This window comes from Somniosus microcephalus, chromosome 1 (assembly GCF_052327205.1).
Source record: "Somniosus microcephalus isolate GS21.2 chromosome 1, FLI_Smic_1.0, whole genome shotgun sequence".
In the NCBI taxonomy this organism is placed as follows: Eukaryota; Metazoa; Chordata; class Chondrichthyes; order Squaliformes; family Somniosidae; genus Somniosus; species Somniosus microcephalus.
Window position 1 is genome coordinate 257,928,136 of NC_140987.1, and position 18,825 is coordinate 257,946,960.

Here is an 18,825-nt window from a genome sequence, read left to right on the forward strand (position 1 = left end):
AGGGAAAATGGCAAGTTGGATCGAAAATTGGCTCAGTGCCAGGAAGCAAAGGGTAATGGTCGATGGGAAGGCTGTTTCCAGTGGGGTTCCGTAGGGCTCAGTACTAGGACCCTTGCTTTTTGTGGTATATATCAATCATTGAGACTTCAATGTAGGGAGCATGATTAAGAAGTTTGCAGATGATACAAAAATTGGTTGCGGGGTTGATAGTGAGGAAGAAAGCTATAGACTGCAGGAAGATATCAATGGACTGGTCAGGTGGGCAGAAAAGTGGCAAGTGGAATTCAATCCGGAGAAGTGAGGTAATGCATTTGGGGAGGGCTAACAGGGCAAGGAAATACACAATAAATGGTAGGATACTGAGAAGGGTAGAGGAACAAAGGGACCTTGGTGTGCAGGTCCACAGATCCCTGAAGGTAGCAGGACAGGTTAAGAAGGCATATGGGGTGCTTTCCTTTATTAGCGGAGGCATAGAATATAAGAGCAGGGAAGCTATGCTTGAACTGTATAAAACACTAGTTAGGCCACAGCTGTGTACAGTTCTGGTCACATTGCAGGAAGGATGTGATTGCACTAGAGAGGGTACAGAGGAGATTTACAAGGATGTTGCTAGGACTGGAGAATTTTAGCTATGAGGAATGTTTGGAAAGGCTGGGGTTGTTTTCTTTGGAACAGAGAAGGCTGAGGGGAGATTTAATTGAGGTGTATAAAATTATGAGGGGCCTAGAAAGAGTGGATAGGAAGGATCTATTTCCCTCAGCAGAGAGGTCAATAACCAGGGGGCATAGATTTAAAGTAATTGGTAGAAGGATTAGAGGGGAGTTGAGGAGAACTTTTTTCACCCAGAGGGTGGTGGGGGTCTGGAACTCACTGCCTGAAAGGGTGGTAGAGGCAGAAACCCTCATCATATTTAAAAAGTACTTGGATATGCTCTTGAAGTGCTGCAAGGCTATGGACCAAGAGCTGGGAAGTGGGATTAGGCTGGATAGCTCTTTTTTGGCTGGCACAGACACGATGGGCCGAATGGCCTGCTTCTGTGCCCTAAATTTCTATGATTCTATGATTTTATTTCTATATAAGAGCAAGGGAGTTATCCCCAGTGTCATAGCCAACATTTATCCCTCAATCAACATCACTAAAACAGATTATCTGGTCATTATCTCATTGCTGTTTATGGGAGCTTGCTGTGCGCAAATTGGCTGCAGCGTTTCCTACATTACAACAGTGACTACACTTCAAAAGATACATCGTTGGCTGTAAAGCACTTTGGGATGTCCTGAGGTCGTGAAAGGCGCTATATAAATGAGGGTCTTTCTTTTACTTTTCGTGACAATCCAACAGCTTCATTGGTCATGTTTTACTGATCCCAGCTTTATATTTCTAGATTTTGTTATTTTGAAGCTGAATTAAAATTCTCCCAAATTGACAACTCAATCACCCTGCTCAGACTGCTCCAGGCAATGTGGATTCGCACGCACGTTAATCTCTCTCAACACTCACAAGGCACGGTCAGACTCAAAACAACAAAAGAAATCGCCACAGTTTTTTTCCTCAGCCAACATGGGTGGATCGCAAGACTCAAGGAACAAATCATGAGGCACTTTAGGTCCCTACAATCACTCCTGTGTTGGCGACGCTATAACATTATCTCGAGATGGATGCGACAGAGCGGTGGGGCGCGAGTTGTCACTTGAGGTCCCGGCAATTAAATTAAAATATTTTTATAAAAGTTAAGCCAACCACCATACTCTTCTAATTTTATTTAAAACCATTATAAAACGGTTGAGTTTTGTGTATTTATTTTTGATCGTGCACTGAGGAGAGGACACACCACAACAAATGTTTTCTCTGTGCACATCGATCAAAGGCAAATGTCAAAAAGTCATGGAATTACAAGAAACCATCCAAAATCATCAACTATCAGATAGTCGCTAATAAATCCAATAGGGAATTCAGGAGAAACTTCTTTACCCAGCGAGTGGTGAGAATGTGGAACTCGCTACCACAGGGAGTGGTTGAGACGAATAGCTGAGATGCATTTTAGAGGAAGCTCGAGAAGCACGTGAGGGAGAAAGGAATAGAATCATAGAATGAGACAGCACAGAAGGAGGCCATTTGGGCCATCATGCCTGTGCTGGCTCTTTGGTAGAGCTAATAGAAGTATATGTTGATGGGGTGAGATGAAGAGGGGTGGGAGGAGGCTCATGAGCATAAACACCAGCACAGACCAATTGGGCCAAATGACCTGTTTTTTTTGCTGTAAAATTCTATGTAATTTTATGTACGTAACCTTCAATTTTCAAGTAAAAAAATTATAAAATCAATTAGAAATTATTTTCAAATCCGAGATAGTTTTGGTGGGGAGAAAGGGAAAAGAGATCAAGGAAATGAGAAACCTGGAGCATGCTTAATAGGATGTTGTACTGCTGGGTCCTTGTACAAGACCTTGGTCAGGCCTCACTTGGAATACTGTGTCCAGTTTTGGGCTCTACACATGGTGGGTGATATTGAGGCTTTGGAAAGGGTGCAGAATAGTCTAAATCCCAGTATAAAGCATCTTGGTTATCAAGATGGGCTAAAAGAGCTGGGACTTTAGAGAAGCGTAGACTTAGGGGTGATTTGATTGAGGTTTAGAAAATGAAGGGAATAGATTGTATTCCAGTTGACAGTTTGTTCCAATTAAATAGATTATTAAGGACCAGGGGGGTCACAATTTGAAGTTGTACAAGGCCAGATCTAGATTGGCTGTCAGGAGGTGGTTCTTTTCCCAGAGAATAGTGGCCCTCTGGAACAGGCTGCCATCTCGTGCGGTGGAAGCCGATTCACTGAATTCCCTCAAGCGAGAGCTGGACCTGTTTCTGGTTGGGGCGGAGATCACCAAGGTAGGTACTGCAGGGAATTCAGGGCCAGTGTGATCTCCTGGATTAGTTTCAATCACCTAGATGGGTCGGAGAGCAATTTCCCAAATTGACCTGGGATTTTTAAATCTGGTTTTTCGCCTCTCCCAGGAGGTCGCATGGTTTCTCGTTGAAGTGGAGTATCACAATTGCTTGGGACAGGCTGGATGGACCAGAGGGTCTTTACCTGTCCATCATTGTTCGTATTAACAGGAAAAACACTGAACAGGATATGCAGCAGAAATGTTGCTGCCTTACATGGGACTTTCCAGCTGTCTGTTGATCACTCAGTATAGTTCACAATCCATCCATGGTTGCATAATGACAACTTATTAAGCAACAAATCCATCTGTACAAACCCTGTGGCTGTTTTCCTCAGTTTTGTCTTGTATTCATTAAAAAAAAGTTACTGTCAAAAATCATGCTTGTTCAAAAAACAGGTGCATCTCTTTATCACATGAGGAACTCATTCTGAAGACTTCTGACTTTGTATCATAATACACTGAACAACAGTGGAAATTTATACCCCTACTTCAGTAGTACAGTGTTTTATGAACATGATTGGCATAGAGCAGCTCCTCATGCAGTGCACTAACCATCATCTATCTGCAACTGGGTGAAATCAAAACAAAAAACTAAAAAGGCTTCTTCTCCAAATCTCCCCTAGTTATGAGAATCTAAAGTACTTGCAGCAATTCCTACTAAGGACATTTATCTGTTTTGGCTCATTCCCTTATCCAGAATTAAACACAAGAACATAAGAAATAGGAGCAGGAGTCGGCCATTCGATCCCTCGAGCCTGCTCCGCCATTCAATAAGATCATGGCTGATCTTCTACCTCAACTCCACTTTTATTCCATTATCCCCATGTCCCTTGATTCCCATGGTGTCCAAAGATCTATCGATCGCTGTCTTGAATATACTCAACGGTTGAGCATCCTCAATACACTCGAGGGTTAACAGCCCTCTTAAGCAGGCAATATGACAGAAAACACACTGTTCCTTTTCATGCTGATTGGGGATTGTGATACAATGCTGCAGGAAACAAAAAAAGTGGTTTCAATACGGTCACTACTTCCATCTGGTGCATTTTAGTTTTAAAAATGTAATTCATTATAGAGGCTGATGATGTTGTGCAATTTGGGCTGAGTTTGTAAAAACATCTAACTTAAGCACAAAAAAATTCCAACAGGAACTTATGGCTAAAATGACAGAAGAAAGATCTTTCATTTATACAGTGCCTTTCACGACCTCAAATGCCGCCATGACAAATTGTGAAACTGAATCGAATAAACCCAGCAATTGGTTGGTTAACACCAGAAAGATAACCATGGGAAGTTCCAGGTAGTTGCAAGAACCCAACTGGTTCAGTGAAGAGAACCTGCTACACCTAGCCCGTCTGGCCCATGAGTGATCCCAATTCTGCACTATTTGGTTGAAGTCAGCCGTGGCTCAGTTGGTCGCACTCTCGCCCGAGTCAGAAGGTTGTGGGTTCAAGCCCCCACTCCAGAGACTTGAGCACAAAATCTAGACCGGCACTCCCAGTGCAATACTGAGGGAGTGCTGCACTGTCAGAGTTGCCGTCTTTCAGATGAGATGTTAAACCGAGGCCCCGTCTGCACTCGTAGGTGGACGTAAAAGTGGCCACTATTTCGAAGAACAGCAGGTGAGTTATCCCCGGTGTCCTGGGACCAATATTTATCCATCAACCAACATCACTAAAACAGATTATCTGGTCAGTAGCACATTGCTGTTTGTGAGAGCTTACTGTGCTCAAATTAGCTGCCGCGTTTCCTACATTACAACAGTGACTGCACTCCACAAAATGGCTGTAAAGCACTGGGACATCCTGGGGCACTTCAGAAATGTTAGTTAGTTAGCTTCTTTCTCAGTTTCTTTCTTTCAACAGCCTCTGAAGAGACCTGGCAAGCCATCCAAAGGGAATTGGATAATAATACTTGGAGAAAAAACTGCAGGGATATAGGGAAAGAGCGGGGAGTGGGACTAACTGGATTGCTCTTCGAAAGAGCCAGCGCAGACTCGATGGGCTGAATGGCCTCCTTTTGTGAGGTGCTATTTTCTGATTCTACAACCCTTTAGATATGCAAGTCAGATCTTGTAAAAACGCTCCCTTTACAGAGTTAACACAAGTAGTTTGCCTTACCCTTTGTGCATTGAGCTCATTGGTGAGTCCCAAGATGTCGTTGTGTAACTTGGTGACCCTGTCTGGGGAGATCCCGTCCTTCGCTGCATACTTCTCCAGAGAGAGTGGACTGCTGTTGAGCAGATTGGTCAGGGTTCTCAAACTGCTTCCTGAACACTTTCGCCATGGAATCTTCTGCTCTTCCTGATGTGATTCCTTAACTAAAAAAAAGGCAAGTACTGGCCCATTACACACTGCCATCCCGCTGCAATATCCTTTTTATCAAAATCATTTAGACCCACGTGTGACGGGCAACTCAGTAAGATCAAAGTTCCCATGTTTGTTTGATGCAGTCACAATTAGAGGATCCTAAGCCTTAGCCTAGAATGGCAACTAAAGTTAAAACCGCTATCACTGGGTTGAACTCCATTTCAGAGAAACATTGGGTATTTTCCCCATCTTTTTGTAGCAGGTGCCACTGTATTCACAGAATCACAGGATGATACAGCACAGGAGGCCATTCGGCCCATCTTTGAAAGAGCAATCCCATTTGTTCCACTCCCCTGCTCTTTCCCCATAGCCCTGCAATTTTTTCCACTTCAAGTATTCATCCAATTCCCCCGTTGAAAATTATTGAATGTACTTCCACCGCCCTCAGGCAGTGCATGCCCGATCGTAACAACTCACTGCAGAAAATTTATTTTCCTCATGTCGCCTCTGGCTAGGCTCTGGCCATGGCAGTGCCAATCAAAGCATCTTAGTCTTTTAGATCAGCCTCCCAAGGCTGAAGGAGCAAATACTCTGGCCTCTGAGTCAGAAGGTTGTGGGGTCAAGTCAAACTCCAGAGACTTGAGCACAAAAAATCCAGGCCGACACTCCCAGTGCAGTGCTGAGGGAGTGCTGCACTGTCGGAGGTGCCGTATTTCAGATGAGACGTTAAACCGAGGACCCGTCTGCCCTCACAGCTGGACGGAAAAGATCCCGCGGCACTATTTCGAAAAAGAGCAGGGGAGTTATCCCCGGTGTAGTGGCCAATATTTATCACTCAACCAACACCTAAAACAGATTATCTGGTCATTTATGTCATTGCTGTTTGGGGGAGCTTGCTGTGCGCAAATTGGATGCCACGTTTCCTACATTACAACAGTGACTACACTTCAGAAGCACTTCATTGGTTGTGAAACGTTTTCGGACGTCCTGAGATTGTGAAAGGCGCTATAGAAATGCAAGTCCTTCTTTTCTTTCCTACCAGTCTAAAATACACTGGCAATGCTTGCATGGAGAAGAATAAACTCCTGCTTAACCTTGCTCAAGTGTTACTGCGACATAAAATCACCATACTAATTACTCACAAAATGGCCATTTCCAACATGGAACAAGGAGGAGCTAAAGAAAAGATCAACATTGAATACCAACACTGTTGGGGGTTTTAGTTTACACTCAGGATGACAAAGAGGATTGCGGGTAATCTTTGATAATAGGCATGTTTTTTCTGGAGTTCCACTCGAAACATAAAAAAAAACAACCACTTAATAACTTGAGGGGGTGGAGTCCAAAGATCAGTTATTAAATGCGAGTTACTTAGAGAGTGCTGAAATATTTTGCTGGAAGGTTTTCCCAAATATTTTGGAAAGCTCCTAAAAGCTGTCTGATGTGGCAAACTAATCTTTCACATCAAAGCTTGATCTCTTATTTGCTCAGAGGTAATCTTCTGCTTCACTTTCCAGTCAAAGAGCAGAACTCTTTGATTTAATTTAACCCAGATACTTAATGAGCTGGTATTAGAGAAATTAATCACGAGGAAAGACTAGAGAAACTTGTGTATTGCTGTCACACTGCACGCTAACAGTGCTGAACGGAGACAGAAGAATTCAATTTTAATGAAGATATTTAACCCGTTTAAAGAAAACAGATTCACCCCTTAAGTTAAAATATTGGACAAAAGGAGCTTTATACAAATTAATAAACGGGTTTGTTAACCATATCACACAGCACAATTTCAGCTCACTGGGCAGAATTCCGTTGCTGATGTCATTGCCCAACAAAAGTATGGCAGAGTGCGATTTCTGCCCAATTCACTCGCTGCTGACCCCTCTGAATTTTCCAGGGATAGTTCAATTAATTACCTTTGGTGGACTCCTAGTGGTAGTGGGGTCAGCTGTGGCTCAGTGGGTGGCACTCTTGCCTCACAGTCAGAAGGTTGCGGGTTCAAATCCCACTCCAGAGACTTGAGCACAAAAATCCAGGCTGACACTTCAATACTGTCATATGAGAAGAGATTGAGTAAGCTAGGCCTGTATTCTCTCAAATTCAGAAGAATGAGGGGGGATCTCGTTGAAACATACAAAATTATTACAGGGCTTGATAGGATGGATGCTGGGGGAATGTTTCCCTTGGCTGGGGAGTCTAGAACCAGGGGCCACAGCCTCAAGATAAAGGGTAGGCCATTCAGGACTGAGATGAGAAGAAATTTCTTCACACAGAGGGTGGTGAATCTTTGGAATTCTCTACTCCAGAGGGCTGTGGAGGCTCAGTCATTGGGTATATTCAAAACAGAAGTCGATAGATTTCTGACTAGTAAGGGCATCAAGGGATATGGCAATAGGGCCGGTGAATGGAGTTGAGGCAGAAGATCAGCCATGATCTCATTGAATGGTGGAGCAGGCTCAAATGGCCTGTTCCTGCTCCTATTTCTTATGTTCTTATGCAGTGCTGAGGGAGTGTTGCACTGTCGGAGGTTCAATTTTTCAGATGAGACGTTAAACCAAGTGATGAAGGGCCAGTGATCTATTTCCCCAAGGGGGGAATACTGTTTTCAGGGGAGCATGGCATCCTGAGATGATATTCTTGTACACACCCTGTTCCCCTCAAATCCACTGTGGCAATCGCCTTTTACTAATATTAGAATAATCTAACCCAGGAATGTCCAAGCTTCTGGTCTTTGTGAGCAACTTGGGTGTATAGAACCTTCAGGAGAGAAGATAAGAATGAGGTGAGATCTAGATTACTTCAGCTAAAATGAAATGCTCCTTTTTGTGTTTATAGGTTTAAGAAGAAGCTGAACTCAATACTGTGCATTATTTTTAGTCTTAGAATCGCAAGTCTCTCCTGAAGTTTGGATTAGATTCAAACCTAATTTCTCGGTCCAATTCACCAGTTTCTTTTTAAAAACAATGATTTTGAAGGTCAGTTTAGCTTCCAGATGGGATGAAAACAATACAGTTGAAGTCAGCCCAGTTACTTTGCTGGTCCATGCAGTGACTTGCATTACAGCATGGTAGAATGTGGGTTTGAACAAGTGGTTTCCCCGCTTCGAAGGGCAAATCATTAAGCTGGTCTTGCACAACTGCTAGCCGCCATTCATTCATAGCACAGCATTACAAAAGGATTTGAGTACGAGTAAAGACGTCTTACTGCAATTATAAAGGGACCTGGTGAGATCACACCTGGAGTATTGTGTACAGTTTTGGTTTCCTTACCCAAGGAAGGATATACTTGCCATAGAGGGAGTACAACAAAGGTTCGCCAGACTGATTCCTGGGATGGGGGGGGGATTGTTTGATGAGGACAGATTGAGTAGACTAGGCCTATATTCTCTAGAGTTAGAATGAGGTGTGATCTCATTGAAACATACAAAATTCTGAGGGAGCAGACGGGGCCTCGGTTTAACATCTCATCCAGAAGACAACACCTCCAACAGTGCAGCACTCCCTCAGTGTAGCGAGTTATGGTGATCTGAAATGCACTGCCTGCAAGGGTGGTGAAGCAGATTCAATAGTAACTTTCAAAAGAGAATTGGATAAATAGTTGAAAAGGAAAAATTTGCAGGGATATGGGGAAAGAGCAGGGGCGGAAGTGGGATTAATTGGATAGCTCTTTCAAATAGCCAGCATAGGCACAATGGGCCAAATGGCCTCCCTCTGTGCTTCATGATTTTATAGGGAAAAAAGTTGTAAAAGGAACTTTCTACAAAAATCCAATGGTGACTTTACAGCGTTTGATAAACTAACAAAAGAAATGTCTTAGCCTACAGAATAAAGTCAAGCAATTAAATGTTCCAACTGCCGGTAGTCGCAGGTTGTGTAAGAGAAGGGCCTGTGGGAGGTCCCTCAGAAGACTAAGGACACCTTTGACCCACAGAGTCCAGGGTTTCTGCCGCAAGCCCGATCACGCCTCAAGTGCCAAACTTGTCCTCAGCACCTTAGGGCAGGCTTGCGACAGTGAACCGTGAGCAAATCGCTGCTCGAAATGATTATTTTTGGCCCAACTTTAAGTGAATACCCGTTGCCTTAACACCATGCAGAATTGCTTCCAGGTGAAGTGGTTTTTGGCAATAAATTTAAAAAAAACACAAACGCAGTGATACGCTGCTCACACGCTGGAACTTTCCAGGTAAATTCTTTCCAAAAGGAGTGTTGCATCCAATCTGTTGCAGCCCACAGTGAACCAGTTAAAAGAGTGAATAAATCAGAGTCACAAATGACTGAAAGAACACTAGCCTGGGACATGTTCCAGCACAACCACTTTTGGAAATATAAACGGGCTTGATTTTGATTTTTGTCTGGAAGTGTTGTCGTTCCCCCAGTGTGCATGGCCCTACCTGATACATCCGCTTCTTTGGCCAGGGATAGATTTTCACCAGCTTCATTAGCTCCCTGGCTGATGTCCTCAAAACTTGTCCTATTTTCCCTTAGTGGCTTGTTTCCGTAGAACTGAAACACGGTTTTAGAGCCAAAATTCCTGTTCGGGGGAGGGTGTGGAACAAACAACAAAAAAGATGAAGCCACAAGTGAGTAGTGATTAGTGTAAACAAACCTTCAGCGAGTGAAGGGCAGTGCAGCATATCTATTATCTAACAGACACAAAGAAATAAAAATACAGCTTAAACTGAATCTGACTACGATCTATCAAAGATGCACTTTGTTAAAACAAAATGCAGGTAAAGTCAGAAGGCCGTATGTGATCTGCAGGCATGTTACAAGTTGCCTTTGCGACAATTCTGCACAAGTTAAAAATGCTTTAAACCATTTCCAAGTTTGAGTTCACTGCATTGTATTCTATTGGTACTAAAATTACTTAAGGACTTTTTACTTTAGAGTGGTATCAAGGAACTTAACCAAAATCATAGTATTAATAGGCCATTCAGCTCAGCTGGTTCATGCCGCTGGTGTTTATGCTCCACATGAACCTCCTCCCACCCCTCTTCATATCACCCCATCAACATATCCTTCTATTCCTTTCTCCCTCATGTGCTTAAATGCATTTATGCTATTTGCTTCAACCACTTTGTGTGGTATCACAATCCACATTCTAACCACTCTCTGGGTACAGAAGTTTCTCCCGAATTCCCTACTGGCTTTATTAGTGACTGTAATGGACCCGCAATGCCCTTGGGTCAGGGAGGGGGGTGGCGGGAGAGTAAAATAAAGCGTCAAATTTTCCGCTCCAGATCGCTAGTCCAGCGCCAGCTTCTGGAACATGCATGTGTGCACATATAAGATGCAGGGAGGGAACGGGAATCAGCTCAACTGTGATACACCTCCACCCCCACTCTACCTCACACAGTTTAATAGGCTGCCAGTACTCGCTGATGCCGAAGGTAGTGGAGAGCTACTGCAAACATTGGAACCATAGGTCAGTGCTTACAAAGGGGGGGGAGGGGCGTTTAAAAAACATGTTCAGCCTTTTATTGTTTTCTCCCTCCAAATACATTTTTCAGGGGGGCAGTGCACCTTTGAACAATAAGGCTCCCTATCTCTATAATCTCCTCCAGCCCTACAACCTTCCGGGATCACTGCGCTCCTCCAATTCTGGCTTCTTGAGCATCACAGATTTTAATCACTGTAGCATTGGCAGCCGTGCCTTCAGCTGCCTAGGCCCTAAGCTCAGGAATTTCCTCCCTAAACCTTTCTATCCCTCTTTCCTTCATTAAGATGCTCCTTAAAACCTACTTCTTTGACCAAGCTTTTGGTGGCCTGTCCTAATATCTCCTTACGTGGCTTGGCGTCAAATCTTGTTTGATAATTGCTCCTGCGAAATGCCTTGGGATGTTAAAGGCGCTATATAAATACAAGTTATTGTTGTCATCTCCAGTGGCAATCAAATAAACAAACACCGAATGACATAGAATCATACAGCACAGAAGGAGGCCATTGCTGGATACATCACATGCCCCTTGATGTTGGAACATGGTAGAATAAACACCATCAAACAGGCTTAGGCTACGAACTATCAAATAGATTCATTAGAATCACACAGCACAGAAGGAGGCCATTTAGCCCATCGTGCCTGTGCCGGCTCTTTGAAAGAGCTCTCCAATTAGTCCCACTCCACTGCTCTTTCCCCATAGCCTTGCAAAATTTTCCCCTTCAAGTATTTATCCAATTCCCTTTTGAAAGTTATTATTCAATCTGCTTCCACCACCTTTTCAGGCAGTGCATTCCAGATCATCATAACTCGCTGTGTAAAAAAAACACATTTCTCCTCTATCCATAAGTATTATTACGACATCAAATACTTACTGGATTTCTGTTCCCAGGTGCTTAAGGGAGATGTTGTGGAGGGTGGTTGGTTGCAGTGGAGCTGGCAGAGAAGCTGCTTCCTCTCCGACAAGGCCTGTCGGCGTCTTCACGGGATCCAAGAATTCGCTCGTTTCCTCTGAGGAATAGGAGAATGTTTCTTTCAATTGCAACAACTTGCATGTATATAGCACCTTTAACGTAGTAAAATGTCACAAGACGCTTCACAGGACTCTTATCAAACAAAATTTGACACCGAGCCACTTTAAAGGTGATAAAAGAGGTAGGTTTTAAGGCGTGTCTTAAAGGAGGAAAAAGTGGTAGAGAGCCGGAGAGGTTTAGGGAGGGAATTCCAGAGCTTAGAGCCGAGGCAGCTGAAGGCACGGCCACCAATGGTGTTGTGATTAAAATCGGGGATGCTCAAGAGGCCAGAATTAGAGGAGCGCAGAGATCTCGGGGGGAGGAGGGGGGTTGTAGGGCTGGGAGGAGGTTACAGAGATAGGGAGGGGGGAGGCCACGGAGGGATTTGAAAACGAGGAGGAGAATTTTTTTTAAATCGAGGCGTTGCTTTATCGGGAGCCAATATTGTTATACCTCATTAGAAATTGCGTGAGAGTGACCGGCTTGGTACTAGCGCTGACAATTCTCAACTGGTGCTCACTGAGCCTCCACTTTCTGCAGCCGGTTTTCCAAGACAATGACTGTAGAATTTCCTCAAAGTGAGTGTAAAGGTCGTGGCCCATCAGCGTTTTCTAATCTACACTCATGAGGAACAACGTTGTAGTTTGCGCCGACGTGGACACTAGAGTCACTGAGGACACCATTTGTGAACACCCATATGCAGGAGTCATTCCTGTGGGTAGGTTGATCCCCACTGTAAAAAAAGACTTGCCTTTAGATAGCGCCTTTCGTGACACCTGTATGCCCCAAATTGCTTTACAGCCAATTAAGTATTCACAGCACACAAACAGGCCATTCGGCCCAAAAGGTCCATTTGCCACACAAGCCTAATTTTGAAGTGTAGTCACCGTTATAATGTAGGAAATGTGGCTACCAAATTGAACACAGCAAGATCCCATGAACAGCAATGTGATAATGACCAGACAATCTGTTTTTTTTAGTGATGTTGGTTGAGGGACCAGGGTGAACTCCCCTGCTCTTCTTCCAAATAGTGGCGGGGGATCCTTTTACATCTACCAGAGAGTACAGACGAGGCCTCGGTTTAACATCTCATCCAAAAGACAGTATCGCACTCCCTCAGCACTGGCACTAAGTGCATTAGCCTAGATTTTTGTGCTCAAGTCTCTGGAGTGGGACTCGAACCCACGAGCTTCTGACTCAGAGGCTAGAGTGCTACCCACTGAGCCACAGCTGATATATTCAAAGGCTATGCATGTAACAAGAGAATGCCGACTGCGCCAGTAATAGTATTGGACAGATTCCATACATAGTGATAGATTTAGCACGTGTCTAAACTGGAACAACTTATTTTAATTCAACACCTCAGTTCTGCTTCTCCCTTTTCTGCTGATGATCAACAGTGCTGGATTTGTTTTTAAGACGGTTACTGTTCCACTTTTTAAAAAAAAGTTAATTGCATAATTTAGGAGCGTTTAAAAAAATCATACATCCTCCTTTATTAAAAAAAATCCACCTGTATTCCAGGATGCAATGCAGATTAAAAAAAAATCAATATTTCCGTCAACCTACAAACAAGTTTGCAGTGTGCACCATCTAAAAGATGCACTGCAGCAACTCGCCAAGGCTTCTTCGACAGCACCTCCCAAACCCGCAACCTCTACCACCTTCTCAAGGGCAATTAGGGATGGGAAATAAATGCTGGCCTTACCAGCGACGCCCACATCCCGTGAATGAATTTAAAAAAAAGTTAAACTTAAGCCTGTAATAGCCGAAAGACATGTCTGCAAGGGAATACAACTCAAATCATAGGAAGAGGAGGAGGCCATTCATCCCCTCTAGCCTGTTCCGCCATTCAATTAGATCATGGTTGATCTGTATCTTAACTGAATCTACTTGCCTTGGTTCCATAACCCTTAATACCCTTACCGAACAGATATCCATCAATCTCAGTTTTTAATTTTACAACTGACCCCCAGCTTCAACAGCTATTTTGGGGGGTGGGGAAAGAGTTCCAGATTTCAACTACACTTTGTGTGCAGAAGGGCTTCCCAACATCACCCCTGAATGGCCCAGCTCTGATTTTAAGGTTCTGCCCCCTTGTTCTGGACTCCCACAGCAGAGGAAATAGTTTCTCTCTATCTACCCCATCAACTCCTTTGATCATCTTAAGCACCTCATGGATCAACTTGTGGATGTCCATGAGGTGTCCACTTCTATCAGGGTTGTTGTGCCTGCTGGTTTGCATTCCATTTGATTGCAAGCTCTTGGTGGTGGACAAGATGTTGTCCAAACATCTGATGCGAACATTCTCAGCACACAAAGGACAAGCTGCAGAAGGTGGTGTCTGCTGTGGCTCAGTGGGTAGCGCTCTCACCTCTGAGTCAGAAGGTTGTGGGTTCAAGTCCCACTCCAGAGTCTTGAGCACAAAAATCTAGGCCAACATTCCCAGTGCCAGCACTGTCGGAGGTGCTGTCTTTCAGATGAGATGTTAAACCAAGGCCCATCTGCACTCTCAAGTGCATGTAAAAGATTCCATGGCACTATTTTGAAGAAGAGCAGGGGAGTTGTCTCCTGGCCAATATTTATCCCTCAATCAACATCACAAAATACATGGAGTGCATACAGTCTCTCCCTGTATAAGATGCTGAGAGGCTCTTTCCCCTGGTTAGAGAGTCTAGAACTAGGGGGCATAGCCGCAGGATAAGAGGTCGACCATTTAGGACTGAGATGAGAAGAAATTTTTTCCACTCAGGAGCGTTGTGAATCTTTGGAATTCTCTACCCCAGAGGGCTGTCGTTGAGTATATTCAAGACAGAGATCAATAGATTTTTGGGAATCCAGGGATATTGTGAAGAAGGAGTTGAAGTAGAAGATCAGCCATGATCTTATTAAATGGCAGAGCAGGGCCGAATGGCCTACTCCTGCTGCTATTTCTTGTGTTCTTATATATTCTTATTTCAACTTGCTAGATACATCACATGCCCCTTGACGTTGGAACATGGTAAAATAAATACCATCAAACTGGCTTAGGTTACAAACTATAAAATAGATTCATTAGAATGATACAGCACAGAAGGAGGTCATTCAGCCCATCGTGCCTCTTTGAAAATGCTATCCAATTAGTCCCACTCCCCTGCTCTTTTCCCCCATAGCCCTGCAATTGTTTTCTTTTCAAGTATTTATCCAATCCTCCTTTTGAAAATGACGATTGAATCTGCTTCCACCAGCCTTTCGGACAGTGCATTTCAAATCAGAACAACCTACTGCATCTCCCCTCTAGCTCATTCGTCAATAAGCTTAAATCTTTGTCCTCTGGTTATTGATCCTCCTGCCAGTGCAAAAGTTGCTCCCTACATTTTCTATCAGAACCCCTCATAATTTTCAACACCTCTATTAAATCTCCCCTTAGCCTTCTCTGCTCTAAGGGCAACAATCCCAACTTCTCTCCACATAACTGAAGTCCCTCATCCCTGGTATTACATAGGATATACAGCACAGAAACAGGCCATTCAGCCCAACTAGTCCATGCCGGTGTTTATGCTCCACTCAAGCCTCCTCCAGTCTTTCCTCATCTAACTACATCAGCATAACCCTCTATTCCTTTCTCCCTCATGTGCTTATCTAGCTTCCCCTTAAATGCATCTATATTATGTGCTTCAACCACTTACTGTGGTAGCAGGTTCCACATTCTCACCACTCTCTGGATAAAGAAGTTCCTTCTGAATTCTCTATTTGATTTCTTGGTGACTATCTTATATTGATGGTTGCTAGTTTTGCTCTTCCCCACAAGTGGAAACACTCTATCAAAACCTTTCATAATTTTAAAGACCTCTATTAGAAATAATTCAGGTAAATCTCCTCTGAATCCCCTCCAAGGCCTTGACATCCTTCTTAAAGTGTGGTGCCCGGAATTAAACAGAATCCTTCTATTGAGGCGTAACCAGTCTTTTATAAAAGTTTAGCATAACTTCCTTGCTTTTGTACTCAATGCCTCTATTTATAAAGCCCAGGATACCGTATGCTTTTTCTTTTTATAAAAGCATGTAAATGTAAATCAGTAAACAGTAGCAAGGGTAAACAATAATTACAGACTTAACTATTCCGTCTTGGATAGGAAAGAACAAAACAATTATATCTCCAGGGCGTAACTGTACACAAGAGCTATCTGCTAATACTCTATGGCGTCTCCTGCCTATGTCTCGCTCTCTGATGGCTTCTGAAGGACTGTTGAGTTGAAGCCAAAGAGATATATATTTCCAAAACCCTTCGAAGCTTGACCAAAAACAAAACAGGAAATTAATACTTATAGACCCAAACAGTTTGCAATTCCAGAGACTGCTCCTTGCAAAGTCAGACTCAAATCCATTTGTCAATGGACTGTAAACTCTTTTTAACCAAAGGCTGCATATAGTGACACCCCAGTCCCAGCCAGAATGGAGATGATTGAGTAATTCCCCCGTTAATCACGTCTGGAGCCCGCACTGCTATAAGTGACTGGAATTGATTTTATGCACATGATTTGTATTATGTAACTATCCTCCACCCACTGTGTTTTGCAGGAGAAATAATCCTGCTATTATCAGGAGATTTTGCTGTAGTTTCATAGAGACTCTGTTTGCTAAGTAAATAGACTCTCGAGACTGTTTGGTATAGTGCGCTGTTTAAACAGACTATTTGTTAAGTAAATAGACTTTGCTTGCTGTGAGTCCTGCCGTAAGTTTCACCTCGCCTCCAGCTCATTGGCTGACAGAGGGCAACTCATTGGTTGACAGTGATGTCAATTATCAACTTTGTTAACTAAATGGTCAATATACACAACACAAGGCAGACAGGTAAAAGTAGCAAATGGCCTATATAGCATCAAGAATGGTGTTTTCACACAGATGGTTTTGTGATCTCCCTGGGCTAAATGAAATCTTTGGGTCCCACCCACAAACTGCATACTTCAAAGAAAATCTCATTTAACCCTCATGAAAAGAAAAAACAACCGTGGACAAAATGCTAAATTTGTTACAACAACCAAAGACAGTGAAGCCGACCATCACAAATCTCGTTCAGCTGCACGGTGATTTTCTGCACAATGACCGCGATGTTCACTGTCACACACAATACGCAAGCAGTTTCACAAACTGTTGTTCTCCAATTCTGGTCTCTTGCACAGCCCCGATTTTCATCACTCCACCATTGGCAGCCGTGCCTTCAGCCACCTGGGCCCCAAGCTCTGGAATTCCCTCCCGAAACCTCTCCGCCTATCTACCTCTCTCTCCTCCTTTGAGACGCTCCTTAAAACCTACCTCTTTGACCAAGCTTTTGGTCACCTGTCCTAATATTTTGTTTGATAAAAATCCAAACCATTGTCACTACAAACTCACTGATTTCTGACTCTGAGGTGGTCTTGGGGATAATGTACACCAGTCCAGAATCAGGCAATTCACTGGTGGGTCTGAATCCTTCTGCCAGTCACAATCTCCATCACCTAATCATATCTGCTCTATTCAGACTCCTTGTTCACTCCATCCAGGCGCCACTGTATCCGATCCTTCTTCACATCCACTGTTTTCCCCATTCCACATCTGCTCTCCACATCTCCGAACAACAACTTGCATTTATATAGCGACTTTAACCTAATAAAACGTCCCAATGTGCTTCATAATTTGACACTGAGCCACATAAGGAGATATTAGGACAGGTGACCAAAAGCTTGGTCAAAGAGCTAGGTTTTAAGGAGTGTCTTAAAGGAGGAGAGAGAGGTGGAGAGGTTTAGGGAGTGAATTCCAGAGCTTAGGGCCCAGGCAGCTGAAGGCAGGGCCGCCAATTGTGGAGCAATGGAAATCGCAGATGTGCAAATGGCCAGAATTGGAGGTGTGCAGAGATCACTGAGGATTATTACCTAAATTAGGAGTGCTCAATGCCACCATGCAAAAAGTGGAACGATGTCCCATTCTCTAGCACCAACACCCTTCAACTTATGAAGTAGAAACATTTACCAGTTCCAAAACTAATTCTCTGCACGGCTAGGACTGAAAACACAACTCACGCGTAAATCCATCAAAAAACACTGGAATATCATATCCCTCAAAAACTTTTTGTACAATCTAAATGTCTATCCAGTACTAAGAATTAAAGGGCTTGTTGACTAATTATTCATAATTACAGTTGATGATGTAATCCTATTCCTTCACAGTGAATCTCAGGTTGGAGTTTTGCCATTGCGGTTAATCTCTGCTCTGATGTGGCTGGGTGTCCCATGCTCAATATTTATCCCTCAAGCAATATCAAAAGACAGATGATCTCATTGCTGTTTGTGGGACCTTGCTGTGTGTAATTTGGCTGCTGCATTTCTCAACATTACAACAGTGATTACATTTCACAGAAGTACTTCATTAGCTGTGACAAACTTTGGGACATTCTGAGGACGCTATATAAATGCAAATTCTATTTTACTATCTAATGTAATGGCTAATTAGGAATGGCTAATTAGGAATGTCTCAAGTTTTTTGAGTAACTGTTGCAAGTATCTCATTGCAATTATTGGAGTTGCAGATCTGATGGAAAACTGAAGGTAAAGGTTTATCTCGATTGACAAAATTACATTATGTTGGCTTCTGCCAAAGAAAGCCACATCAAATCACAGATGGAGTCAGTCAGCATCAAAGTATGACTCTCAGTATTCTGACTCATTATCCCTTCCGGAGTGGAACTACGATATTGGCAAGTTTTATACTGTGAATTTCATCGTCACCTAACCTCATTGAGATGTTAAAGCAAGCTAGTTGTTCCCAAACACAATTCCAAACGAGAGCAGGGTCACTGTGGCTCAGCTCAGTAGGCATCACTCTTGTCTCGGAGTCAGAAGGTTGTGGGTTCAAGTCCCACTCCAGAGACTTCAGCACAAAAATCTAGGCCGGTACTCCAGTGTGGTACTGAGGGAGTGCTGCACTGTCAGAAGAGTCGTCAAACTGAGGCGCCATCTGCTCTCTCAGGTGGGCCTAAGTGATCCCATTGCACTATTTCGAAGAAGAGCAGGGGTGTTCTCCCCGGTGTCCTGGTCAGATTTATCCCTCAAAGTCACTATTTTGAAGAAGAGCAGCGGAGTTCTCCCCATGTGCCCTGGCCAATACTTATC

At 43.5% G+C, this 18,825-nt stretch overlaps 1 protein-coding gene across 3 annotated transcripts in view; it reads right to left on the reverse strand.

Moving 5' to 3' along the window:
• tbc1d2 (TBC1 domain family, member 2) overlaps window positions 1-18,825 on the reverse strand; it is a 101,329-nt gene that overhangs the window by 40,140 nt on the left and 42,364 nt on the right. For all 3 annotated transcript variants that reach the window (XR_015078980.1, XM_085992594.1, XM_085992602.1), the window contains exons 4-6: window positions 11,562-11,697; window positions 9,641-9,780; window positions 5,062-5,261 (exon numbers count right to left, since the gene is read on the reverse strand). Coding sequence is in view for 2 of the 3 variants with exons in the window: in XM_085992594.1 (XP_085848720.1) it covers window positions 5,062-5,261; window positions 9,641-9,780; window positions 11,562-11,697 (476 nt within the window). In the remaining variant the exon portion in view is untranslated. The remainder of the gene's footprint in view (window positions 1-5,061; window positions 5,262-9,640; window positions 9,781-11,561; window positions 11,698-18,825) is intronic.